Here is a 27022-nt window from a genome sequence, read left to right as displayed (position 1 = left end):
TGAAATTTAAAAAACATACGAAGAATTAGGGAAAATTCCAGTGTTTTTTCTATGCATTTTTAATGTAGTTGGCACCGTACTATATGTGTGTATGCACTGAACATGTAGCTTAAACATCTTGGTTTATTTTTAAACTATTTTTTAAAATTACTCTGAATGTTTATATCACACAGTCACTTAACTGTTCTTATTATAGGACATTCAGGTTCTTTCCAGTTCTCTACTATAAAACTGTTTAAAACATTAATCAGTCTTTGTACCAGTGATTGTTTCCTTAGATAGATTTCCTGAAGTGGAATTTTTAAGGCAGTGGACATAAACATTTAAAAATCTGATGAAACACAGTCAAACTGCTCTGCAGAAAGTCTCTCCAGTCACACCCCCTTGCCAGGAGCCGAGACCAGCTCTGCTCTGCGTTCCTGGTCTTAGGAGGCCGAGGGGTGTGGCCTTTGGTCATTGGGAAGGTGGATGTGTTTTCTGGGCTTTGTGATTAGAGATTAGGAAGAGCAAGTCTTAGCTTAGAAATGAAAAATAAAACACAACAGCTCTATTTTCCAGGCCTAGAGTCATCAGTGTACACTAAGAGGAAGAAGCCATTATCTGTCAGGACATGAGAAGGGGGCCCTGCATGAACAGGATGGCTCTGAGGTGGTGGTTTGGAGTTGGGGCTCGGACTACAGAGCCAGGTGGTTCTTCTGGCATTCCTACCCCTAGAACGTACCTCAGAACTGTTATTTTTTATTTTAAATCTCTCCAAATCAGTCATAGGCCAAAGGCTACTGTTGTTTAATAGGATCTTGGGGGAATAACTTGCCTTCACTCTGGTTTCTGTTCTTGGATAATACTGGCATGAAGATGTATTCTCTTCACCCTGGTTATCTTTTTTGCTTGTGCACCCTCATTTATTAGAAAGCAAAAGGCTTCCCTCGAGGAGCGCCTCCACACCTCTTTCTCCTGGAGACAGGTGTGATCTGGGCTAAAGAAGTGTTCTAGATTTTCTGCCATGAGGTAACCCTTCCCTTTCATTTATTTATCTGCGTCACAGGAAAAAGGGCGCAGTGAAGGCCGACTCCTCAGTCTCTTAGACCAGTCGGAACAGAAGACTGAAGGTAAGGACTCGGGGACCAGTTTTCCGGGCTTCTGGCTAAGGCCTTCCAGTGAAAAGAACCTCTGCCACCTCCCTGTTTGTTGGAGCTAGGTGGATGCACATTTGGCCGGAGTAGCCAGCCTTTGAGACTCGGTCTGGGCCATCTCTCCCTGAGGAAGATGGGGAGGTAGCCTGTCTGCAGCATCACACATTTCATTTCAGGCTTTTTAAAGCCTGTTGGACTGGGAAAAGACATTTCCAGGTGACCGGACAAAGAAATGAGCCCCACATACCCTCACAGGAAAAGGCATGGAAAAGCAGACACGCCGGCATTACTGCCTCCTCCCATTGTTTTGTGCTTTATTTGTGTTACTTTGAGTTTAATGTCCAAACCTGTGCCCCTGACGTCTTGTAGGAAGTACCTGTCTCTTTGTGCCTAGGATTTAGGGAACGTAAGAGTTGGCTGGTTATGTGCATTGCATAGAGTAGTGCCAGTCTCGGGCTGTAAAGATTGTATCTAGTAAAGCTCCACACATGTCCCCTGGCCCAGATATGCCCTTGATAAATGTTAGCTGCTGTTATTACTATAGTGGTTGTTTGTTGCTGTTGTTAAAAGTCACTAGATGCAGATGGAAGAGGAACTTTTGCTTAAGCCTTTCTGATGACTAAAAAGGCGGCCTCTTTGAGCCCCTCATCCTGCTGCCTCTAGATCAGCAGGTTGTGATTCTCTGCAGGTGGTTGGCAACTCCGTGTTCTTCAGGTCCAGATCTGAAGTAGGTTTCTGCAGAGGTCATTCATTCAAAAGTGTTCACCTCCATACTTCTGCAGCTGAGCCTGTTGGATGCTAAATGCTCACATTCCATTGGTGTGGGGATTGGCGCTGAGCCACCTGGATCAGTTTGACGAAAAGCAGTGCCCAGAACACAGGAAGCACATGATCAGTGAGCCAGTGGTATGATTGCGATACTACTAACAACATTATTCCTGTTTTTCTCCTATTACAGATGCAGAGATAAAGACCAAGTCTTCAGAAACAGTGGCTTTCAGGTGCATTGGGGTGTGCGTTGGGGTGTGGCTGTCCCCAGTTCTAGGAAAGGACAGGCCTGGTCCTGGGCTCTGTGTATGGTGTGGTTTTCAAACTGTTGACTGTAGAAATCACTGGAACTGTATGACCTCTCTCTGTATACCTCTGTGACACCCTCATATCTGGGCTAACAATTCGAGGGCAACTCAGTTCACTTACTGTGTTAAAACTAGCAAAGCAAAAGCTATTTCTTACTTGTCTCTACTCCTCTATCCCCAGCCAACCCTGGTCTTCTGACTTGGATTTCCAGCCGCTTGGGAATTTGGTTCTGAATCCTCATTCCCTCACCGTCCAACTGTGTAGCTTTACGTATACGATTTACCCAATGTCCTCATCTGTAAAAGGGGAATGATGGGACTTGTCTGGTTGGATGATGACAACGGTTATGTGAATCAATAATATGTGTAAAAGCCCCTGCTATACTACATGACACTGCTTATTAGTGGTGTGTATCAAATTCTGAATTCCCCCTTCTCTCTAGGGTGCCCTCACCGGGGATGGAAGAGGCTGGCTGCAGCAGAGACGTGCAGAGCTCCCTCGCACAGCTCGACTTAACTGAGTCTCCCATCAAGTCTTTCGTTTCCATTTCAGAAGCCACAGATTGCTTAGTTGACTTTAAAAAGCAGTTTACTGTCCGGCCAGGTAGCCGGACACGGACCAAAGCAGGCAGAGGAAGAAGGAGAAAATCCTGAATTTCTAGGGTCTGGAGGCTGACAAAAGCATGAGGAGTAGGGGAGGCCATGCTCACTAAGTCTTGGTGGCCCAGTTCATTGCTGAGCAGGTTGTGGCCCTGCAGTCCCCACCATGAGCACCCGCTCGGCGTTCCGGTTTCGTGTTCTGTATGATCTGTACGGACATCAGTGTATAGTGTTCTGTTTTATAACAGCCTGTTCGAATTTGCTTATAGTTCAAAGAAAATTTAAATATATTTATCTATGTTTGTATGAAATCTTATTTCAGTGAGATGGAGCTTCCTTTTTCCCCTCTGTATTACAGGGTCTGGGGAGGGGCTATTTGAATTGTGGAGCTAGTTCTCAGACATAAATTTCATGTTTCTGAATGACTTTTTACTCGTCTTTGATACGCAGCCTATACTCACTGACTGTGTGGTGCACAGTTCCAGATACTATGGGGTTATCCCCTCGACCTTCTCTGACATCACTCTGCGGGGTGCCAGCCAGCGCACTGACTCCTGCTCCTTATTCTGCTGTCTCTACCGTTCAGTGACCAGTTACTTTATCTCGATGCCTCGCCCAGTCATGCGTTCTCAGCCAGAGCTTAGGACCTTTAAGGGGTGAGTCCTGCTGTTCTGCTCAGGAATTTGTAAGTGAACACTCTGGTTTTAGTTAGTTTCAATGCAATTATTTTTCCTTCCTGGAATAACCAGTGGGGATGCCAGGCATATTCACCTGTTAAAAGCACAGTTGGATCTCTTGCTGTCAGAGACCATAACAGTAACAGGAAATAGGTTCCATTTCAGTACGTTAGTAGAGGAGTGCACACTCTCAGCCACGCTGCCCAGGAGCTTCCGGAGCAGAACAGAGACGGGGTCTGTCCTCAGTGCGTGGGCGGTCGTGGGAGGATGCTGCATGGCAGGAGCACCTGCCCGAGGAAGATGATCAGATGAGGACGTTCGGAAAGCTGACTGTGGCTCAAACCGACGTGGAGATGTCACATCGTTGTGGGGGTGGCTGAGGAATGGGAGAGGTTGTGGGACAGGATGAACAGGGACACGGACTCTCCCAACTTCTGATGTATCGAGTCAGTGTTACCTTTTCCTTCCTCCCTCCCCCCCACCCCTCTCTCTCTTTCATGCAAATGAGGTGTGTGTTAGACCAGGGAGTTCAAAGATACCTGGGACCGAAGGCACAGTTTCCTGCCTGCGTGCCCTGTGCTCACGATCTCTGAGTTCTGAGTTCGAAGGCAGGATGGCAGGCGCTCTGCCTGTTACTTGGCGTTGGACGGCACTGATGTTGAGGCCAGCTCCACATGAGTAATGCCACTTAGTTTTTGAGCAACTTCTGTGGTTCATTCAGTGCACTTAATCCCTTAGTTCCTGCAGCAATCCTGTGAGGTAAGTATTATCCTTCCTGATTTTCAGATGAGTAAACAAAGGCTGAGAAGAACAAATAAAGCCACTTTTGTCCATGGCCGCCTCTTCTCTCCTAAAGAAAATGCTATAGCCCTGGCTGATGTGGATTGCGCACCAGCCTGTGAACCAAAGGGTCGCCAGTTCGATTCCCAGTCAGGGCACGTGCCTTGGTTGTAGTCCGGGTTCCCAGTAGGGGGCGTGCAAGAGGCAACCACATATTGATGCTTCTCTTCCTCTCTTTCTCCCTCCCTCCCCCTCTCTAAAAATAAATAAATAAAATGTTCTTTTAAAAATCCAGGAAAAGAAAATGCTTTATTTTGACTGAAGTATTGATTATTTTCCTGTTTTCCTTCTAATGTAAATGAGTGATGTCCCATCAGCTTAACTCCCACTAGTCTTCTCATGAAATAACATTTTATTGGAGGTAGAACTGTAAACGGGGTAGCATGTTGCTTCTCTGTCTGAAGATAAGAAAGGGAAAGGGCTGATTTTACAAAGTGGATATTTAGCTTAAAATGGAGCAGTCTACCTAGAATGTGGGTCAGTGGCACATTGTTGGAGGAGGGTGTGGACAAGCAGGACCAGGAACAATAGGCTTTTTGTTAGCTAATGGGGGAGTCAAAGGGAAACAGCCCCTCTCTCCAGGCGCCCCCGCCCCCCACCTTCCACTGTCTCTGGTGAAGACTGGTTGTGTGGGAGGGGCATTGCTGAGAAGGTGAAGGAAGGAAGTCCGTGGAAAGAGTATCCCACCATCCTGAGTCTGAACCCCTGATTCTGATGCAGGTCACTCTCTCTGGAGATCTAGTTTCCTTGTCCGTAAAGTGGGGAAAATCACACAGGGTCCTCGGGGTTAAATAGCGTGTGTACAGACATAGCACCTGTCACAAGACGACGAGGCCATGGCAGCTGTGGTCACTCACGTGGTGCTGTTTTTGTGTGTCCTAAGGAGTGTTAGCATGAGAGGCGGAGAAGCCACAGAGGGCGGGGTGCAGATGCAGGAAGAAACAGTTCTCAGATGGGTGAGTCCTCTACCTTCACTCCATCAACCACTCTGCACAGTAAGCTGCAGTCCTGGGTGTTGAGAGCTCTCCTACGGGCCCGGTGGGATTTCCGTGTCTTCCGAGATGGGAAGCAGCTGTTCTGGTGTTGCTGAACCGTGGAGATGTAGGAAGCTCCCTGACCTTCACAAGCAGTTGCCATAAGTTGGGAGAGGGGCCCTTCTCTATGTGAGGCGTGGTGGTGGTGATTTTCTTGCATCCTCACAACAGCCCTGTAGCAGAGGCAGTGCCTCGTCGTCTTGCCCTGGGTACTCACATGCTCATACGTAACCCCATACAGTCCTATCGCAAGAACCTGTGACTCTGCCATAGCCCTTCTCTGGGCATGCGGCACAGGCTGGGAGTGCCACATGATCGGGGTCCTGAAGCGGCCCTCAGCCAGTGGAACCTGGAAGTCAGAGGGTGAGCACCCCAGCTTCCTCGCCTCTCGGTGCTACTGGACAGGGACTAGCCCAGCGCTGGTCTGCAGCAGGCTGGCCTGTAGTGTGTGGTGCTTGACTTCGCTTGAGAAAGACTTCCCAACATGAGTCCAGGTGATTCTGAGAGCACATTTATTAAAGCTGGGGACAGCAAGACAAAGGAAGGACTTGGGATGGGAGAAGCAATAGGAGAGAGCCTGGGCGGCACTCTGCTTCGGCTCCCTAGAAAATGTATAGGAAAGGGGTGGGCCGAGGCAGGGCTCTTTAGCTCACTGGAGAGTCAGAGAAAGAAGGGGCCTTGGAAACAGGATCGGGGTAAACCTGTGTGGAGCTGCCACTGCCTGCTTCTCCCCTGGCTGCAGGTGTCATGGGGACCCTGTGAGTTTAGGAGGAAATGAGGTTCATGCCAGGGAAGGGGCATGGGCGTGCTCTGGAATCAACTCACACTAAGTCTGCATCCTGAGGTCTTTGTGTCTTCTGCACATGAGAATCTTCAGGGAGGGTTTGGGATTATTCTTTGGTCTGTTAACACTATTTTACTTTTATCTTGGATCTATCTGGCTTTTAATGGGGTTTTTGTTATTTGCTCCCCTGACTCTGTCCTTGAGTTTAGCTGGCACATGTGGCATTAATTGGGTCTCGGCTCCCTATTTCCCAGACCAGGGAGGTGTAAGCTATGTGTTCTCCAGTTAGGGAGGAGAGGTGTAAACTGTTTGCTTTTAGGGGTCCTTGTTGAGGGGAGATAAGGGCTTTCGATTCACCAGCTGGCTGGAAGTTGCTCACTCCCGGGCTCATGAACCTGAGGGCCCCCTGACATTGGGGAGCACAGAGTCTCACATACATCGCTTGCATCCCAGCCCTGCCCTGCATCCCTTCCCAACTTAACTGTCTGCACTCAAATTTGATCTTATCCCAGGGGAACCCACGCTAAGGCAAATCCTATGGAGAAGTGAGTCTCCCTGTGTTTTACCCATGGACAAACAGGCTCAGGGAGGCAGAGAAGTTTGCCCAAGGTCCTACAGCTGGTAAATGGGATGGGATTTGAACCCAGGCCTGCCTGCCAGCAGAGCTCATGCTCTCTTTACTGCACTGTGGTACTGCCTTCCTTTCCCTCCAGTCACAGGACTCAGTGGAGATTTCAGATTTGGATGTGTTCTTTCTCACCTGTGAGGCAGGGTAGCTTTGGCCCTGGGGGGTGACTGAGGACATGCCCCTCCACGACCTCAGAGAACAGAGGGCTGCCAGGGCAGCAGCCCTAAGGGATGAAGAGAACATCTGCATGTGGACGTCTCGGCCCTCACGAGGCTCCTGTGTATCACAAAAATGTAAAGCTTTTGCCCATAATCGCTGTTTTCTCCCTGACCCTATAAGTAGCGCCAAGGCCAGAGGTGGGCATGGTCTCGCCCGATCCGCTGCCATGGGTGCACTCCCTGGTAATAAACAGCATGCCCCACCTGGTCCTCTGGGTGGTCTTTTCAGAATATTGCAAATGCAAGTGCAGCTCCCTGACTTGGAGCTCCTGGGTCACAGGCCCTGGGTTGCTTTAGCAGACATAGACAAAGGCGAGGGGAAGGCAGGTGGTGCTGAGTGGATGGTAGTTCCGGTGGGAAGAGGGAAACACCTGCAACCCTAGTGGGAAGGCTGCTGAGGTCACGTGCTCCAGGAGGGCTGGCAGAGCTTACCAATTTCCTCTCAGTTGTGGGAGGGCTCTTCAATTTAACAAGTTATTACCATTCTTCCTTGTCGGGTCTAGAACTAAGCCCTGGGGCTCACAAGATGAGCAAGAAGCATTTGCCGGGAGCCCACGGCTGTTGGTGCAATGGTGGGGGAAATCTAAGGCACCATAGGATCCGTAGGCCACAGTCAGCTGGGGTCAGGGCCAGGAGGAGCTTAACAGGGAAGGCTCCCCAGGCATCAGTGCTGACCGAGGTGTAATTTAAAGGTGAAAAGCTGGAGAGGGCAAAGAGGGAGTCATCCTAGAGCAATCAGTGTGAATAGAGACCTAAGAGTGCAGCAGCTTGGTGGACATAGGAGAGCTGGAAGGCACCTCCTAGCGAAAGGGCATGGAGGGAATTGTGGGGGGCTTATCAGAGCCCATTTGCCTTGTTGCCAGGCACTGTCTGCTTGGGAGTAGCTCAGAGCAGGGAGGGCCTGGTTCCTAACCCAGCAGTGGCACTCTGGCTGTGCCCACCTTTCCTCCCACTGACCACCTCCCCCCATCTCTCAGTTCCTTCTGGACTGCTGGAGATGGGCACTAAGGGGCTGTGAGGGGGCCTTGGCAGGACTGCTCTTCCCTTGTTGGTCCGTGGCCATCTGGTGTTGGCAGAGAACTGTTGGCCGCTGCTGTGCCTCTGCTACAGCTGGGCCTACCAGCTGTTCACAGACCTTGGGTCCAGTTTGCCTCCTCCCTCCAAAGGCCCCGACACCAGCCTGGGTTCTGGGACCCCTCCTCCGGGGGCAGATGGACACAAGATTTCCAGAAACAGACGGGGAGCCCTGGTGTTGCTTGTCAGGGGCGTGTCCTTGTGTGGGCTCGGGAGGCTGCATACTGGCCTTGGGCGTGAACCACAGCTGGGCTCTGGCACTCAGTTCCATATTCTCTCCCATGTGAGCAAAGTCGAGAGAGGCTGGAACTCCAGGCCAGGCAGGACGCTCTGGAGTGGGTGACTGTTCTTCCTGTCCCCATCCTTGGGTTCCCTGCCTTTGAAAGCCTGAATTGGTATCTGTGCAGCAGTCATACTGAAACTAATACAAGAGATACTGCCCCTGGTCTCCACCCTGGTGCCATGTGGAAGTCACGTACTCTCTGTGGACCGCAGTAGGGTTATTGCTGATGAGCCTGAAGTTTTAAAGTATCTGCCCACCAGTTTCCCTAAAGCAAAAATTGGTGCAGTGTTGTCTCTTACCGTGGCAGGTGTCTCAGTCTGTTTTGGCTGCTATAATAAGATGCCACAGACCAGGTGACTTGGAAGCAATAGAAATGTGTTTTTCACAGTCTGGGGCTGGAAAGCTGAGATCAGGTGACAGAACCATCAGGTGAGGGCCCTCTTCTGGTTGTGGACTTCTGTCCCCAGCGTGGCTAGAGGAGTAAGAGGGGTCTTCTGGAGGACCCCTCCGGGAGGACCCCTCCTGGAAGAGGAGACCCATCCCATTTACGAGGGCTCCACCCTCAGGACATAGTCATCTCCCAAAGGCCCCACTTCCAAATACCGCCACCTTGGGCGTTAGGTTTCCAACATGAGTTTCGGAGGGACACACACATTGCATACTGTAGCAGTGAGCAAGAAGACCAGACCAGGAGAGAACTAACTTGGTGGCCACCAGCTTGACCACAGCCCGAGACCCCCTTCCCCTCTCAGCACAGAAGACCCCTGTCATGAGCCTGTGCTCCCCCTTGGCCTACAGACTAAAGGCTGAGCTCCGAGGTCTAGCCGCCACCTCTCCCACCGTGTAGCCCCATCTGCATGTCTCCTCTTGAGGCCCTTGGAGCTGCACCTCATTCCTCAATGCGTCCTGCACTCTGATGCTGCCTGTGCTCCTCTCTCTTCTGAGGACCGCCTCTGCCGGAATACAACTGTTCCTTCCAGGCTGGGCTTCTGCAGCCTGCCCACCCGTGCCAGGGCAGGGCTGGTCTCTCCCTCTTCTGAGCCCGAGTTATCTCTTGCTCACTAGTGCTTGCACATTTTCAAAATTGTCCATTAGATGGCATATTTCACGGACCAGGCCTCTCCAAATTTTCAGAGGGAAACCACCACCTCAAAACCCAGTGTTGCAGAGGGCACGTCCCGGGGCCCTTTGGGCCCAGGTCTCCAACTTCCTCTTAGGACAGATACTAAAGGAAGTGAATCAGCTGTTGTTTCAGTAAGAGGGTGCGGCTTGGGGACATTATTGCTGAGGCCATTTATGACTCACTTTTGGGTGCCTTATATTGAGAGGTGAGTGGGGTGCCTCATATTGAGAGAAGAGCTCAGGCCTGAGGAGGCTGACCCACTGCTGCTTCTTCTCCAGGTAAGACCCTCCATGGCTGTTTAGTTCCTGCCCACCCCTCACCCTCGCTCCGCTGCTCGGCCCCTACTGCAGGAGTGGAGGCTGGAAAGGCTACACCTTTGGTCCTCAATGGAGGCTCCCCACCCAGCCAGCATCCTTGAGTTCCTTTCCACAGGAAGGTCTGTTCCGTCTAGCTGACTCAGCCTACAGAAGCCAAGAGGCTCACAGTTCCTTGGGTGTGTGTAGACCCTGGACTGAGGTCTGGGGACCTAGTGATGGGAGAGACACGTGCTCCCCCACAGGGACACTCTGCTGGAGGAGACAGATGTGGGTGCGGTGCCTGAGGGTGTGAGCACAGGGCTCCTTGGGGCAAGTTTCACAGTCCCTGGTGTGGAGAAGTGCTGAACGAGTGTCAGAGAAGAGGGAGTGAAGGAGGGTGAGGGAGTGAACGGCCACACCTGCCAGGCCTCGCGGGTGGCAGCTCAGCTGGTGTGCGTCCTCAGCCGTTTCCAGAGGTGATCGCCCAGGTGCCCTACTGTGCCTGCAACAGACTTGCCATGTATGTGGAACTGATGTTCCCATTCGACAGGTTTAGAAACTGAGTGCAGGTACCGATGTCTGTGGCTCTGCAGAGGTTTGTTAGGAACTGTTTCTTGGTTTCTGAGTAGGACCTCCTCACCCACCCCCAGTTTTACAGAGTTGCATTAGCACCTGCCTGTGTCAGACCGTGTGCTGGAACCTTGAAGATGCAGAGGTGACTGAGATACGGTGGTTCCAGACTCGGGGACCATGGCGAGCGAAGGCTGGACAGCAGGAGGCAGGGAAGCTTGGGTCAATGTGCAGCCTGAGCGGGAAGGGCAGCAGTGAAGGGAGCTGGTGGGAGGACAGCGTGAGGGGCCGGTGACGCCATAATGCAGAGTCTGGGGCTTCTCTTTCTGCCGTGGGATCCATCCCCAGGGGACCGCCAACGTCCTTTCTTGGGGACGAGATCTGGGGAGTGATGTGATGAGATCTGTTTTAGCACAGCCACTCTGGTGTTGTGTTGGGAGTGGGTTGGGTGGGCAGGTGGAGGACGGGGGACGCACCGTGGGCAACGTGAAAGAGAAATGAACGTGGCTTGTTGAATTCAAGGAGCCTCTCCAGCATCCGGGTCGGGAATCAGATTATCCACACGTGGGATGTGGCTTGGGGCGGGCATGTTTCGGAGCTCCTCACACAGACGTCTTCAGTCAAATCTTGGGGACAAGTGAGATGAAGAGGGAATGTGGAAAGGAGAGCTATCCGAGACTGGGAGCCCTGTTGTTTAGGGGAAGGAGAGGAGTTACGAAGACGATGAGAGACTCCGGAAGAAGCTGGCTGTGGAGGCCAAGCGACCAGAGGTTTTGGGGTGAAGAGAATGCCTATGGCTGTGCACGCTGGAGAGGGGGCCGAGCAGTGGCGAATCAGGAAAAGGCCGGGACTGGGCCCTTGGGAGACTGACTGTAGGTGACCGCAGTGGGTGATGGGAGTAGCAGGTGGAAGGGCTGCAGGTGGGAATGTGTCTTTCCGGCAGCTTGCTCTTCCAGGAGGAGAGGTGCAGTGGTTCCGTGGACATGGCCCGCTGCCCGCCCTTGGCGCCCCACCGCATTCCTCGCTTCCTTCACCCGTGAAGGGTGCCGGGGTCACGGAGGCCCCCTGGGGACCCTGCTGGAGCAGTGGCACTGCCTCTAGCTTGAGTGAACACGACCCCTGACATTTCTGCAGTGTGCGAAGGACTTTCAGAACCATTGGCTCCTTTAATCCTCCTCACAAGAGCTGCGTTTTCTTTCCCTGTCCTCGAAGAGGAAACTGAGGTTCCTCGAGTTTCCATTCAGATTCAGCTAAATAATCCAAAGACACTGAGCATGGTTCTTCTGCTCTCAGCTCATTTGCCTGCACAGCCCTTTGGCTTCTGTTGGTCCCATTTGGCAGATGAAGCAAAACCAGGCCCTGAGGCCGAGCGGCCTGGGGCAGTGGCTCTGGGTACAGAGCCCTTCTTATACGGGCCCTGCTGCCCCTCTCCAAACCCACCCAGGAGCTGAGGCTTAAATTCAAGTTCCCAAGGCATTTGCCCAGGTGTGATTCCATTTACCATATTTTTTGGACCATAAGATGCACCTAGGTTTTAGAGGAAAATAAAAAAAATTTTTATGCAAAAAATGTGGTAAAATATTTAATAACAAATAACATAGTATTTCACCAATGTAAATGTAAACAGAACTTAACAGCAGCATTAGCAACCATTATTCCTCCAAAAAATTTTTGGGGGGAGCGTGTCTCATAGTCCAAAAAATATGGTATTTCTCCCAACCACCATGCACAGGTAGATATTCCCTCCTGTGATACAGATGAAGAAACTGAAATTCCAAGAAGTCATAAATGACTTGCTAATGTTTGTGCCACTAGTGGGAACCCCCACCCCCACCCCGTCTTCATATCTTCAGGGAGAAATCCATGCCCCTCAGCTTGGCGTAAGGACCATCTGCAGTCCAGCCTTCCCGTTTCTCCAGCACATCACCCCCTTCCTCCCAAAAGCAGCACATCCATCTCAATCGGTGCCTGTGTGCACCTCCTGGGACCGCTGTGGGGCTGTGAGGCCCTGAAGGCGGGGCTCTGACTGGCTCCGTCTGTGCCCCCGCACCTCACAGAGCAGGCATCAGGAGCTGGTAAACAAGACCGAATGCCAGGATGAGTGAAAAGTGCTAGGAACAGAAAGCAGCCTTCCCAGCTCGCTCTCATTAACGCCCCTGGAAACTGAAAGCCTCCTCTTTGATTACTTAGTGATCTTTGATGGTCAGAGGTTCTGAGCTCTGGCTGTGACTTCCTGTGCCCAAAGGTCTGAGTCACAGCCTCCTAGAGCCTGTCGAATGAGTGGTTCACCCAAGCTGTCCTTTCCTCCCATAGGCGGCCACCCCCACTGTGGAACCACATGGACTCCAAGGGGTCTGTAGAGCTGCAGCCAGGGGAAGGAGCCCCTGGCTGCCCCCAGGAGGGCTTGCCCTGCCCCCCGGACAGCTCTGAGCTGGTAAGTTCGACACTTGGTTCCCATCCTATGCCCATTCAGGGCTGCCAGGAGCAGAATTGGCTGAAGATGGCTCTGGGTCATGGGGTCACACCAAGGTAGCCCCTTCCAGTTTTCTAAGGCTTTCCCATCTGATCTGGTAACAGTCTCCTACACAGATGCAAGGTGGGGATTAGCCCCCCACCTTACAGCCCAGGAAGAGGGCCTCAGAGAGGGGGCAGACAGACACCTGAGTGGAGCTGAGGTGTCTCAGCCCCAAATGCATTACTTTGGCCACCCTGCCACCCAGGTGCTTCTGCCCCAAGTGGGTTGACACAGCCTCGCAAGGACCTTCTGTGGTTTTCTGGTAGAGAAATGTGTTCTCAAGGCCCTTGCTGTCCCCACATCCCTAGCCACTTCTGCAGGTGTCTCTCCCTCTACACGCCGCGCAGCCAGGCAGAGCCAGGTCACAGCCCAGCTTACTCCGCCTGCCCCCAGCTAGCTCTGACCAGAGTCTCCTCCTTCTGTGGTCTTGACCAAGATTCTAAGCCCTTGCATGCCACACCCTTGAGCAGGAAACACTTGTGTAAGCCGCTGAGTCCTCCCAGCCCCTAGAGGGTGAGTGACAGGAGAGAATATGGAGGGGGCCCCGGGAAAGGGTTCTCCAGTCCTTCCCTGCAGCTTCAGCAGCTTGCCAGCCTGTTCTGACCTCTGCTGGACTCGGTCCCTTGTCCCCACTGTGGGGGTGTCGCCCTCACTGTACTTCATGCTCCCACTTCACCCTGTCCCACCTCCACCCCAGACCCCACTGTCAACATTCTCTCTGTGCACCTCCTGCAGCCGGGCCAGCCGCGGGTCCTGGCCCCAGCTACCTTCTCCCACCACTTCCTGCCCCTGCCTCCTGAGGCTCCCACGCCCGTCTGGCACCTGTTGTGCCGGCCTCACTGCACACACCTGCCCTTTAAAGATAGACACTCCCCCACAGACTCCCCTTGGCTCCCCTCCCACGGTCCCCCAGGGCGGTGGGTTAGTAACCACGTGCGATCTGAGCGCAGCCCCTTCCCCGAGCCCCTTCCCCACCCCATCCCCAGGTGTCTTTTTGTTGCCAGAGGGGCAGTAACACCTCAGGCTCTCCAGCGGTTGACACGTTCCTCCTGCTCTGAGGAGAGGAAACCCCTGTATCAGTGAGCATGTCCTCCAGGCCACCGCCGCTGTAGCCCTTCTCAGTCCTCCCAGAAAAAGTGGTGCTGCTTTTGCTATCGCTGGACAGAGCAGGGAGGCTGCTCAGAGGGGTGACTGATTGGCCCAACTGGCTGACCAAGTGCAAGCTGGTCCAGGGGCCTGTCAGATGCAGCCTCGCTCTAATGCTGTGCTTCTCGCTCTCCTGACTGAGGCCTCGCTCCACTCCTCCTGGGGGAGGGTGGTGGCAGGGGGCACTCCCTCGCTCCTCCTGGCTGCTGTGCATCCACCACTGTCATTGAGCAATAAAAACACACCCCTCACACCTGAACAGCACTTTACACATTCACGTACAGGGTCCCCTTGAATTCTTATGTCCCGGCAGCCACTCAATCAACACAGCCTTCCTGGGTGCTGTCAGCTTTGGGCGCCAGCCCGTGTGGCTCTGACATGCAGCTGTATGACATGGCGCCTGGTCCTGGGGACTCTCTCAGAGACAGCTGTGACTTGCCCAGGGCCACACAGCCGGGAAGTGGCAGGACAAGGACTTGGATGTAACTCTTCTCTTCCCAGGTCCCATGGGGTTTCTTTGCTGCAACTCCATCAGCCTTAGGTTCTTTTCAGAAGTTGCTGGTTTTTATAAGGCTTCACAATTAGGTAGAAGCATCTCTGCAGTCAGACAGAGCAGGGCTTAGATCCCGTCCTGTGCCTTCGGAGCTGCTTGGCTTCTACACGTGCCCGTCCCTGGCTGAGCCTCGGTCTCCTCACCCGTGGCTGAAGGAAGCCCCCCAAGCGAGCCCTGTGGCTGCTGTGAGCATCTGCAATACCGTGAGCAGAGAACTGAACCTCTGGCACTTCTGTCGGGGCCATTTGCCGCCTCAGGGATCTGTTTCCCATGGCAACCTGAAGCCGGGGTGAGACAGAGTCATCCTGTCTCCCTCAGTGGGCAGCCTCCCTTCCCAGTCTCTCCTGGCCTCCCCATCCAGGTGCCCTACTGGCTGCTTTACAAGGACGGGTCCAGTGCGGGGCAACAGAAGGTGGGGGCCCGGGAACAGAGTCTCGGGCTGGGCCCCTCCCATGAACCCCGGGCAGGCTGCTGGGCCTCTTCGAAGGGCGGGCCAGATGGTTGTCCGGGGGATTCCTTACAGGGGGCAGGTAGCGGGGCTCTACTGAGCTCCCCCACAACAGCTCCTGGTGGAGAAGGACCCGGGGTGGCCTGTCTCCTGCCTGCTCTCCCCTCCCCCACTCTGATCCACTCCCGGCCGAACCCTCCCCAAATCCCATGCCTTTATATTCTTTCCCCAGGGGTTCAAACAGCTCCTTCCCTCCCCTCATTTAGGCCACCTCCACGGGGAGGCCCTCCCTGGCCGGTGTCCAGAAACGCTTCTACTCCCTGCTCACTCTCGGACTTCCATTTCTGTATTTTAAAGAAAGGATAGTTGGCATCACTACAAGACTGTGCCGTCTGTTTCTTTGCTTGTTTTCTGCCCCTCCTCTAGAGTGTGGGTGCCTCCGGGCAGGCCGCAGCTAGCGGTGCAGGGCTGGGGGCTGAGAACAGTGCTGGGCACACAGGGGGCCTCGCCCCCCATTGTTGGGGGGCCGGCCAGCTGAGGCGAGGGCTGAACCCTGGAGTGCGGCCTCCAGACTCTCCTCATCACTTCACCTGCAGACTCCCTGTCCTGCTTTCCTGCGTTCTACCCCCTTACCTCGGTTTCCTTCCTGTCACACGCTGATGTTCGGCTTGGCAGGTTTCCAGGCCTCACGTGACCTCTCTCCACAGGTCCTGCTCTTCCACATAGGGAGCTTTTCCCATGTGTGACATAGCCCCAGCCTACAGGGTTCTGGACAGGGACAGACTGGGGGTAGGGGAGACTCTCAGGCCCTAGGACCCCCACCAGGTGCCAGAGCACCCCTGGGTGACCACATGGGGTCCCCAGATGGACCGATCTTCATGGAGGCCCAGCCCCTCCCAGCCTCAGCGCTGGTCTGTCCGGGAGAGCAGAATAATAAACAGTGATGCTGTGCTAAAGCAAAAGCAAAGCCAGCGAGGGCTGGGCTTGCTCAGGCTCCAGAGTTGAGTGGACCTGGGAGGAAAGCACCTGAACTTGAAGTTTGTTCACACGTGTGTTCATTCACTTGATTCTTCAGTGACAACTCACTGAGCAGCTTGGCTTTGGGTCCTGGGGACCCAGAGCAAACAGTCGTGGCGTGATGGGAGAAGGCTCTCACCAAACCTTGGATTCTGTGACGTAGAAGGGGCTGGGGGCATTGTGGGCTGAGAAGCCACAAGGGAATGGAGCAGGAGGAAGTGGGTGAATCTTTCCTCCCAAAAGGAGCCTTCTGTGGGTGTTGGAGCTGGGTGCAGGCTGTAGGCGGCCAGAGAACCAGGGTGTGAGGAGGTAAGAGGCGGACTGCGTGGTGCGGGGAGACCAGCAAGGCTCAGAGTGGGCTCAGGCCAGCCCTGGGGAAGCCAAGGGGAGGGTGAGCTGGGCAGGGCTGACTTGTCCTGGCTGATATTGGGGGACTTGGCTAGGCCATCAGGGCTCTTGCCCAGATGTCAGCCTGTCTTCCCCCAGGTGCGGGAGTGCCTGAACCAGTTCCAGCTGACAGAGCGACAGCTGCGGCAGATCCAGGCCAGGATCCTGGGCTCCATGGAGCTAGCCCTGAGAGGCGAGGCCAGCCCTGTACCTGCTGTCCGGATGCTGCCCGCATATGTGGGGTCCATCCCACATGGCACTGGTGGGTGACACCAACTCCAGCGGGCAGCCGGGCCTGGGGAGAGGGCTGTAACTTGGGGGAGGGGACGTTTCTTATCCCTGTGCCTGTCTCTGAGGTTCCCATCTCTAAGGTCTCTTGACAAGACTCAGGCCTTGGGCACGTTTCTGGGAGGCAGAAGGCTTGGTCTCCCTAGCTGCATGCCTCTCTGTGACCTGCTTGTCCTCAGAGCAAGGGGACTTCTTGGTGCTGGAGCTGGGGGCCACCGGAGCTTCCCTGCGTGTTCTGTGGGTGACCCTGACCGGCATGGAGGGGTGTCAGATGGAGCCCCGCAGCCAGGAATTTTTGATCCCCCAAGAGCTGATGCTGGGTCCTGGCCAGCAGGTGAGGGCTCTCTGCTGGGGCTCAGGGACCTGCGGTGTGGCCGGGGCTCTGTGGGGGCAGAGCCAAGCTACCCTCATGCCCCCACATGCCCCACAGCTCTTCGACTTCGCTGCTCGCTGTCTGTCTGAGTTCCTGGACGCATTCCCTGTGGGCAACCGGAGGCTGCAGCTCGGGTTCAGTTTCTCCTTCCCCTGTCACCAAACCGGCCTGGACAGGGTGAGGCAGAATGCACTTGGGGGTGGGAGGTGGAGGAGGGGCTGCAGCCCCATGGCGGCTGTTGTAGGAGTGACCCACTTTTCTGCCCCCAGAGCATCCTCATTTCCTGGACCAAAGGTTTCAGGTGCAGCGGTGTGGAAGGCCAGGACGTCGTCCAGCTGCTCCGAGATGCCATCAAGAGGCAGGGGGTGAGTGGAGGCGGGGCTGCCTGGGGGCCTGCCCTCTGTTTCTGGGAGGCCTGCTCGCCTTTCCTGCTTGTGTGCCTGGTCCAGCATGACTCGGGCCGCCACTTGTCCTGGTTTCCAGATGAAGACGATAGGCCAAGAGAGGCCACGTCAGTGCTTAGGACTTGGGGGGTGGGGGGCAGGCAGGTTGGGGACCAGTGATGAGGATGCTTGTCCCTCTCCTCAAGGACCTCACCGCCTAGTGGGGAAGCATTCCAATCAAAGACCGTCCCTGCTGCAGTGGCAGTTCCGGGGACCCCAGGAGCACAGGGGAGGGCCCACTGGGACTGGAACAGGGACTTAAAGGAGGAGTTTGCCAGGTGCTTGAGCTGGGGCTGGGGGCTGGGGGCTGGGGGCTGGGGAGGATCCAGGTTCAGAGAAGGGCACAGGCAAAAGTCTGGGTGCTTGGGAAGGCCAGTCTGCCCAGACCAGTGGCCACCCAGCTGGCCAGCCTTGCTGTGTGCACAGCCGGAAGATAGGGCTTCAAGGGAGGAGCTGGGGAGCCAGGTCGAGAGGAAGGTGAGCCAGCGAGGGGTCTCCAGCGAAGTCTTCAAGGTGCCGTGCTGGCCCCCCTGGCCCTGGTCCTGGGGGGCACTGGTCCTTTGGGGAGGACGGCTGAGGTTGGGGGCCACCGACTCCCCAGGGCCTGAGCTGGGGTGAAGGAGCCAAAGGGCGTGGGATGGAGGGAAGGCCTTTCTCGGTGAGGTGGAGGGCCTGGGGGGTCTGGGCATGCGGACACTCGTGTTCCCGGGACTCAGGGTGTCTCCATTGGAGATAGGCTCCGGACCACACCCAGCCCCAGGCCTCCCTGCTCTGCCATTTCTCGCACACGCAGGCCTATAGCGTCGACGTGGTTGCTGTGGTGAACGACACGGTGGGCACCATGATGGGCTGTGGGCCGGGGAGCGCACCCTGTGAGGTCGGGCTCGTCGTAGGTGAGCTGGGCCGCCTGTGGCAGTGGGTGGGACACAGGGGGCCCTGTGGGCAGGCCTGACGGGGTCATCCCCGCCAGACACCGGCACCAACGCCTGTTACATGGAGGAGGCACGGCACGTGGCGGTGCTGGACGAGGACCGGGGCCGTGTCTGCGTCAGTATCGAGTGGGGCTCCTTCGGCGACGATGGGGTCCTCGGGCCGGTGCTGACCACGTTCGACCGCATCCTGGACCAGGAGTCCCTGAACCCCGGCGCTCAAAGGTGCCCTGGCCTTCTGCTCTTGGCCCTGACCCTGCTCTGCGCCCCATCTGCCGCTGTCCTTGTGCTTCAGCCCTCGGGGCCCAGCCTCTTGTTCCCTGGGGGCCCTGGCCAGGCTCAAGGAAGGAAGGGCTCAAGGTTCTAGAACTCAGAGTTTTCAACCCTTGGCCCACCTTTATTCCTGGCTCTGGCCAGCCCTGGCGGGAGCTGGCAACTAGGTAGCTGGGCAAACTGTTCCCACCCTCCTTTGGTCCCTGTCACCCTCCAGAAGCCCCCTAACCCCAACCTAAGCTGGAGGGGGCAGTGGGTCTGGGTAAACACCCACCTGTCTCCTGGGAGACCACTAGCTTCTGGAACCTCCAGTCTGGTGACCCCAAAGAAAACAACCCCTCCTCCAGGGCTCCCGCAGCTGGGCCTCGGCCAAGGGCTTAGGAAAACCTCTGTCCAGCCATCCTTCCTGCCTGCAGGTTTGAGAAGATGATCGGCGGCCTGTACCTGGGCGAGCTGGTGCGGCAGGTGCTGGCTCACCTGGCCCAGCACGGGGTCCTCTTTGGCGGCCGCACCTCCCCAGCCCTGCTGAGCCAAGGGGGTGTCCTCCTGGAGCATGTGGCCGAGATGGAGGAGTGAGTGCGGGGAGCCAGCGGGGTTAGACAACTGGATTCTCTGCTTGGGGGAGAGAGGATGCTCTGTCCCCCACGTAACCATGGGGTTTTGGGGGAAGAGGGACAGGGAGCATCTGGGAAATTGAGCCTCAAATCAGCACCCTGTCCCCCAGCCCCTCGACTGGGACAGCCCGTGTGCGAGCCATCCTGCAGGGCTTGGGCCTGAGTCCGGGGGCCGAGGACGCTGAGCTGGTGCAGCGCGTGTGTGCGGCCGTGTGCACTCGAGCAGCCCGCCTCTGCGCCGCCGCCCTGGCCGCCGTCCTCACCCGCCTCCAGCACGGCCGGGAGCAGCAGACACTGCAGATCGCGGTGGCCACCGGAGGCCAAGTGTTTGAGCGACACCCCAGGTATGGAGAAAACACAGGAGCCTGTGTGAGCAGGGAGCAAGAACACACGTGTGTGAGACACCCACCCAGAGGGCACTCTGGTACTGGGACTGCAGGGCAGTGGGTGCAGATGACACCCAAGCAGAGTGGGGCCAGATGGGGGCTGGGGGCCAGAAGAGGCTAGAGAACGGGAACTCCACTTCTCCTTGGGTGTGCAAGGGGTCCCTGGGGGTTGGGTGTGCAGTGAGTGCACAGGCACATTGAGAATCGAACTGTTTTGGAATGGTGGGGCTTGGGCTCCAGTGAGCCCTTGGGGTTCAGGGCTCGGTGCCTAGACAGGGTGGTCTGCTGTGTGTCTGTGTAGGTTCCTCAGTGTCCTGCGGGAGACCGTGAAGCTCCTGGCCCCCGAATGTGATGTCTCCTTCACCCCCTCTGTGGACGGGGGTGGTCGGGGTGTGGCGATGGTGACTGCTGTGGCTGCCCGAGTGGCGGCCCACCGGCGCATGCTGGAGGAGACCCTGGCCCTGTTCCGGCTGAACCATGAGCAGCTGGCGCAGGTGCAGGCGCAGATGCGGGAGGCCATGGCCCAGGGGCTCCGAGGGGAGGCCTCCTCCCTCCGGATGCTGCCCACTTACGTCCGGGCCACCCCTGATGGCAGCGGTGAGGACCGGCCTGAGTGCGGGGCTGGGAGGTGGGCTCCTGGGGGTCACAGTGTGTGCTGGAGGGAGCTGCCCACCCCATCCTGGCACTGAGAGTTTCTGCCCCACAGAACGAGGGGACTTCCTAGCACTGGACCTCGGGGGCACCAACTTCCGAGTCCTCCTGGTCCGTGTGGCTGCGAGCGGTGTGCAGATCACTAGCGAGATCTACTCCATCCCTGAGCATGTGGCTCAGGGCCCTGGAGAGCAGGTGCCCGCCGCCTGGGGCTGAGTGCAGGGAGGCGGGCAAGCGTCAGGGCTCCACCCATGCTGACTTGTCCCCCCTACCCCACCCCGCCTGCTCCGCTCAGCTCTTTGACCTCATCGTGGACTGCATCCTGAACTTCCAGCAGAAGCAGGGCCTGAGCGGGCAGAGCCTCCCGCTGGGTTTCACCTTCTCCTTCCCCTGCAGGCAGGTCGGCCTGGACCAGGTGAGAGAGGGTGGCAGGGCTGGGAGAAGCCATACCCAGGGGCTTTCCACCCACATGCCCTTCAGGGAGTGGGCAGGATGAAGGGAGGAGGGGCAGGCAGAGGCACCACTGGACTGAGTCTACAGCCAGCCTCAGTTTCCCTAGACGTGGTGTGCCCAGGTGGATGGGTGTGGTGAAGGGGCCTGGAACCTAGGCTCATGAAGAGGCCTGGGGTGGACAGGGCCCCAGGTCAGGTCTGGGCCCCTGGGAGTGGGATAGGCCTGATCCCGGCTGCCCCTGGTGCTGGCGTGCTGGTGGAGGGACCTGCGGGGACCAGCTTTTGCCCCCGTCCCTGCAGGGGCTGTGCTCACACGGGCTCTCTGCCTTCTCCCCCGTGCCAGGCCTTGCCAGTGCCCGCTGGGGGTGAGCACCTGGCTGTGGGGTGGCAGAGCAGCAGGTATTCAGCACACACCCCAAAGCCCTCCTACAAGAAGGCTAGACTGTGTGCACCCACCTGCGGCTCCGAGCAGCCCCCGTGGCTGTCACAATCTGCTTGCCCCTGCTCCGACCTGTCTGGCGCTTGCCTCTGCACTCTGCTCCCTCTCTGCGCCCACGCCCACAGCGTCTCTCTGCTGGTCCCCGCTCCAGGTTAAGCGGCTGGTGCCTTTGATTATGTCTTGTAAGGTGTGAGAGGCAGGTAGACTCAAGATGCAAAATCAGGCATGCTAGAAACAGGGTTCTATCGATCTATCACTGAGCTGCATCTCTGTGTTGAGCCTAGTCTTCAGAGGGGCCCTTCCCTAGGCAGGGCCCCTTGGCTGCATAGCGATTGGCCTCAGCTGTAAAGAAAGTGCAGGCACAAGGGAGAAGCTTTTGGGGAAACACCCAGGCTCCCTCTCCGGGGTCCTGACACCTCCCTGGGGAAGGAGGGCGAGGTCTCTTCTGCTCTCAGACCCCCAGAATCCGTGGTCTCCTCTCTGCCCCCAAGGGTGGGCCCAGGGAGGAGGGTGTAGAACTCCTTCTCAGGAAGCCGTGAGAAGCCTGGCTCTGACTGCCCAGCGCCCCACCCCAGGTGGGGGCTCCTTATCCAGTCTGGGAACAGGGAAGCTCAGTGAACCCTCACGATCTGGCTCCCCTCCGCCAGCCTCTCATTCCCTCTCTGTGCCTGCTGGCTCCTGTTTGGGGGGCAGAACACCCTAGCGGTGGTCACATGGGAAAGGGGGTGACAGGGACTGTTGCTAGGCACAGTGTCAGTTGGTGTTTTCACAGCGCCCTGCTGCCCCCCTGCCCCGCCCCCAGGACAGAGCCGTCCTTTCCCCTGCCCTACCTCAGGGGAAGCACACGGAGAAAAGCAGTCAAGGCCAGTCCCGAAGTTCACAATTTAAGGCCAATTGCTCACGATAAAGGTGCATCTGTTTGGTCCCCCGCACCTCCTGCCGGTGTCTGGGCTTCGGCTTTTCTATGGGTCCCTCCTATCTGGAACACACACAAGTGAATTTCTTGTTGACCCGGCTCCGGCTCCGTCCTGGCTCCGAGAAGTCCTCCTGTCAGGCGACCCTGGCCAGGTCTTCCCAAAAGAGCAGAATCCGCTGCTGTGGATGCCTGAGTCTTCTCTGCCCACCCCCTCACCCACAGCACTCCTGTGACCAGCTCTGCCTCTCCCTAACCCACTCACAAGGGGCCATTCCTTCTGGGCAGTGTCTTAAAGAAGCCCTGCCCTGAGCACCCCGGAACTAACAGAAGACACGGGTCAGGCGGCTGTCAGCAGGTTTCTTCACACTGGAAGGCGCTGGAGGAGTTGCAGGGGCACCAGTATGGGCGAGTGGGCCTGGGACCCTGCCTGGGGACGGCGGACATTGTGTGCTTGAGGGGACGGAGGCTCTGTGGGAGGCCCAGTGAGAATCCAAGGGGCATCCAGCTCCCTGTCCCACTTGGTTCCACGCCAGGGCATCCTCCTGAACTGGACGAAGGGCTTCAGCGCCTCGGACTGCGAGGGCCAGGACGTCGTGGGGCTGCTGCGGCAGGCCATTGTGCGCAAACAGGTAGGGCATCTGCCTCTGGGGTTCTTTGGGATGTGGCGTGCCTGGAGAGGAGCAAAGGGTCTCTTGCTTCCTGCGATGGGGACCCTCTGAAGTAGAGACCTCTGGGTCCAGCACTGGTTGCCGTGACGACCATGTTGCCCAGCAACTAGCAGCATCCTTTTGTGCACAGGCAGTGAAGCTGAATGTCGTTGCCATTGTCAATGACACGGTGGGGACCATGATGTCCTGTGGCTATGAAGACCCCCGTTGTGAGGTCGGCCTCATCGTCGGTGAGGAGGACGCTGCTCTTTTGTGCCCCCGCTGCCTGATGCTAATTCATTGCCCCCGGCTGCCTCCTTGGTTTGGACGTTCCCCTGGCCTTGGAGACGCGGGATCCTTCGCGTCCCACCCAGCAGAGCCCTGGAACCCCCCACTGGGCCAGGAGTCTGGAGTGGGGGTACCCATCCCACCTCAGCTGCTGACTCAGTGATGCTCTCTGAGCCTCGGTTTGCCCTTCTGTTTAATGCATCAGCTCCAGGGGGAAATACTGGCTCTGCCACTTGCACCTGTATGGCCTTGGGCAGGTCACCAGAGCCTCGCTTTCCTCGTCTCTAGGACAGAGATGATAACGGTGCCTATCTTGAGGCAAAGCGAGGCACAGCGCCTGCCTCGTGGCGGTGCAGTCTCAGTGCCTGTGCTGCGGGGCCGGGGGTAGACAGGGAGTGGGCTGCGAGGGTCACTCAGGCTATCCCAGATTCGAAGCCTTTATTAAGCACCTGTCCTGTGGCCAGCTGGGGGCTGGATGAAGGGACAGAAAGATGCATAAAGAAGGTGGGAGACACCTGCCTTCTCAAAACTGACCATTTAGCAGGCATTGAGCCTAGAACAGCACGTGGAGGTCAGAGAGCTGACCCTGCCTCTCTGTGGCAGGGCGACAAGGCTGGGCTCACAAAGGAAGGGGCTGCAAGATCAGGGAGACCTGCAAGGGAAGCCTGGGAAGAAGGGATCTGGCTCGGTGGGGAAGGAGGGTGTCTGCAGGCCCTTGGGCATGGGTCTCGGAGACTGAGGTGTGTGACAACCTCTCACGGGTCCAGGAGCTTCCAGAACAGGTGCACCCAGGTTGCCGTGGGAATAAACCCCTGGATGGAGGAGTTCCAGGTGGGGCGGACAAGGAGCCCACCTGCCCAGAGCTGACTGCGTTGGGGAGAGGAAGGGGCTGTTTTTGGCCTCTGCCTGCAATGCCGTTCCTTTCCGTGACTCCCAGCTTCATGGCCAAATCCCAACCTCACGTCCTCTCTGTAGCTTTTCCTGACCCTCTAGGTGGGAAGATTGACCGTGCCCAGGGCTCCCACGGTGCTCTTCTCTGCACCTTTGTTGGGGCACACACAGGCCGAATCCAAGCTGGCTGCTCTTTGCCCCGCCTCTGGCCTCTGTGGGGCCCTGCTGGCCTGACGCTGACCTGCCTGCGTCCTTGGCACTCGGTGCAGCTCCAGCTGCTTTGACTAAAGACCTGAAGGCCAGTGTAGGTTGCTTAGGCCTCTCACCTGTGGGCAGCAGGGGCTGTTACACATCTCCCAGAGGAATGACACAACTGGTGACATTTTTAGGAGCCCTGGGGCAGCACAGGAGGCTCACTGATGGCGGTGCTGGCAGGGGGGTAGCAGAGGCCCGAAGGGCTTGGTGCTGGTGGGGTCTGCGGAAGGAAGGTTAGGAAGGATGGCCAGGACCCAGGGCAGGGCATGAGTGTGAGAAGCCGCAGAGGTAAAAAATGAGCCCAAATTCTGCTGTCTCGGGGTGCAGAGGGCTCAGAGGGGTCTTGTGTGCGTTAGTCAGTGGCTCCCACGCTGTCCGGTCTTCCTCAGGGACCGGCACCAATGCCTGCTACATGGAGGAGCTCCAGAACGTGGCAGGAGTGGCCGGGGACGTGGGCCTCATGTGCATCAACATGGAGTGGGGCGCCTTTGGGGACGACGGTTCTCTGGGCACACTCACCACCTGCTTCGACGAACTCGTGGACCAGGCGTCCATCAACCCCGGCAAACAGAGGTGCGGGCCGGGCCGGGCCGGGCCGGGCGAGGGCGGCTGGCGGCCTCCGCTGGTGCTGGTGCTGGTGGTCGGTGGGGTCGCCCGCCCTGTGGGCACAACATACTTTCATGCAGGTTTGAGAAGATGATCAGCGGCATGTACCTGGGGGAGATTGTCCGCCATATCCTCTTGCATTTGACCAGCCTTGGAGTTCTCTTCCGGGGTCAGAAGACCCAGCGCCTTCAGACCAGGGACATTTTCAAGACCAAGTTTCTCTCTGAGATCGAAAGGTGCTGAGATCTGCATTACCCCCTCCCCATTCCCAAAGAGTCTTTCTGTTCTCTTTGGGTGGAAGGCTGGTTAGAGGGAGCTCCACCCCGGGGGATAGAGGTCATGAGAGAGCGGGAGCCGATGCCAGACCCTGCCTGTCTGAGCTCTCTTCCTTCCTGTCCCTAGTGACAGCCTGGCCCTGAGGCAGGTCCGAGCCATCCTAGAGGACCTGGGGCTGCCCCTGACCTCGGATGATGCCCTGATGGTCCTAGAGGTGTGCCAGGCCGTGTCCCAGCGGGCCGCCCAGCTCTGTGGGGCGGGTGTGGCTGCCGTGGTGGAGAAGATCCGTGAGAACCGGGGCCTGGACAAGCTGACTGTGTCCGTGGGTGTGGACGGGACCCTCTACAAGCTGCACCCCCAGTGAGTCTGGGCGACGGCCAGGTGGGGAGGCTGGGCAGGGCCTGGCTGTTGAGGCTCACCTCCGCCCCTCTCCCACAGCTTCTCTGGCCTGGTGGCGGCCACTGTGCGGGAGCTGGCCCCTCGCTGTGTGGTCACCTTCCTGCAGTCGGAGGATGGGTCAGGCAAAGGTGCAGCCCTGGTCACCGCTGTTGCCTGCCGCCTGGCCCAGCAGGCCCCTGTCTGAAGGAGTCTCCAGGATTGAGCTGCACTGGACCAGGGCCTGGGCCCCACCCGTTCCCAGCCAGGCCCAGCCCCCTGGGACTCCCAGCACAGCCCTCACGTGACCCCACTGTGGCCACTGGCCTCAGCCTCTGGCTTCCTGTAGAGAAGTGGCACTCGGGTTAGCAATATATATATATAATTTATTTACATTCGCTTCCGCTAAAATCCCTACGCGCCCCGGCGGCCGGGCAAGGCTGTGTACATAAGGCCAAGTGTAAGTGCACGAACGCACTTAAGACAGAGTCAGGGCACGAGCTTCACACGACAGGCCCGGGAGCGGGCACACCACAGCACGCACACTCGCCATCGGCCAGCCCGGAACTCCCGTTGCATATTCACACGCCCCACTGGGCAGGGCTCCTCTCAGTGGGGGGCAGGGGAGGACGGGGAGGAGCCGTGGGGTGTCCCTGGGTGGGTGGGAGGAGGGCAGCATGTGAGGCAGATGCGGGCTGATGGCGGGCGTGAGAGGCGCGAGCGGCCTCCAGGTGTAGAGCGTGAGATGTGCTCGAGGGGGGATGCGGGTGAGATGGCGCACGAGACATGCGTGGGCACATGCCTGTGTGGAGGTCGTGTGCCTGAATCCAGGGGCCGCCCCCCGTTCGGCTATGGCCCTCGGTCCCACGGGCTTGGAGCCGGGCCCCTCAGATGTGCCCCTGCCCGGCAGGCACAGAAATGTTTGCATAAGGTCCGGCTCTGACAGGAGTTGGGGGCCGTGTCTCGAGCCCAGGGTGTGCGCACTGTGCGTGCGCGGCCCCCGGCCAGGGGCCGGAGGAGAGGTAGCCACACACACACACACACATACACACACACACAGATGGGCAGGGGCTGGTCCAGCTCCCGGCGTTGTCCACCCTGGGCCCTGGGGGCAGGGGCAGTGCCAGCCTGGCCTGGCAGGCCACGGAGGGACAGGAGCGTGGGCAGGGTCTGAAGGGCCAGTGTGAAGGGACTGAGTCCACCAGGAGGGGACTGCCCTCGCAGCTCCCCGGGTGTGGGGGCGGGGCCCCACCCGGCCTCCGCCTGTCCCTGATGGGTCCCAAAGCTGGTGAGAGTGGTGCTGCTGGGGGCCTGGCTGGCCTCAGCATTCGGCCTCTGACACTGTGAAGAGGCCACCATCGGGCTGGCCCAGGCCGGCCACCGCCGCAGCCAGCTGGCTGAGGTTGCCACTGGGGAAGTGCCTGGCCTCCCACAGGTTGAGGATCATGGCTGTGGGGCTGGGCTTGGAGGCGAAGAAGCTGAGATGGCTGCGGAGGGGAGGGAAGAGGGCCGTCAGTG

The 27022-nt window shown here is 57.4% G+C and overlaps 3 protein-coding genes and 1 long non-coding RNA gene across 7 annotated transcripts in view; 2 read left to right on the top strand and 2 right to left on the bottom strand.

Annotated features, from left to right (window-relative positions):
- UIMC1 (ubiquitin interaction motif containing 1) overlaps positions 1-3231 on the top strand; it is a 111823-nt gene extending 108592 nt beyond the window's left edge. Inside the window, 3 exon segments of the mRNA XM_028527312.2 lie at positions 1046-1109; positions 2092-2134; positions 2653-3231. Coding sequence (XP_028383113.1) covers positions 1046-1109; positions 2092-2134; positions 2653-2863 — 318 coding nt within the window. The 3' untranslated portion in view covers positions 2864-3231.
- LOC118497915 lies at positions 3-19721 on the bottom strand. Its single transcript, XR_004900430.1, has 3 exons — positions 19711-19721; positions 6622-6625; positions 3-409 (listed from the first exon to the last, which is right to left on the bottom strand). It is a non-coding gene; the product is annotated as an uncharacterized LOC118497915 (long non-coding RNA).
- HK3 (hexokinase 3) lies at positions 9645-25897 on the top strand. 3 transcript variants are annotated; one of them, XM_036014127.1, is made up of 19 exons: positions 9645-9748; positions 12650-12770; positions 16502-16664; positions 16870-17024; positions 17121-17240; positions 17333-17428; positions 18300-18399; positions 18477-18660; positions 19125-19280; positions 19433-19666; positions 20010-20305; positions 20415-20554; positions 20655-20774; positions 22700-22795; positions 22965-23064; positions 24637-24820; positions 24934-25089; positions 25256-25489; positions 25568-25712. In XM_036014127.1, the coding sequence occupies exons 2-19, from the start codon at positions 12675-12677 to the stop codon at positions 25710-25712; spliced, it is 2775 nt and encodes a 924-aa protein (XP_035870020.1). In that variant the 5' UTR covers positions 9645-9748; positions 12650-12674. The 3 variants fall into 3 exon arrangements, with proteins under 3 accessions (XP_035870020.1, XP_035870021.1, XP_028383828.1); XM_036014128.1 differs by lacking the exon at positions 9645-9748 and adding an exon at positions 9790-9957 and having other exon boundaries at positions 12637-12770; XM_028528027.2 differs by lacking the exon at positions 9645-9748 and having other exon boundaries at positions 12675-12770; positions 25568-25897.
- UNC5A (unc-5 netrin receptor A) overlaps positions 25870-27022 on the bottom strand; it is a 52696-nt gene continuing 51543 nt past the window's right edge. For both annotated transcript variants that reach the window (XM_036014129.1, XM_028528501.2), the window contains one exon: positions 25870-26991. In XM_036014129.1, coding sequence (XP_035870022.1) covers positions 26826-26991 — 166 coding nt within the window. In that variant the 3' untranslated portion in view covers positions 25870-26825. The remainder of the gene's footprint in view (positions 26992-27022) is intronic.

This window comes from Phyllostomus discolor, chromosome 13 (assembly GCF_004126475.2).
Source record: "Phyllostomus discolor isolate MPI-MPIP mPhyDis1 chromosome 13, mPhyDis1.pri.v3, whole genome shotgun sequence".
Taxonomy (NCBI): Eukaryota; Metazoa; Chordata; class Mammalia; order Chiroptera; family Phyllostomidae; genus Phyllostomus; species Phyllostomus discolor.
This window is presented reverse-complemented; position numbering and strand designations above follow the sequence as displayed.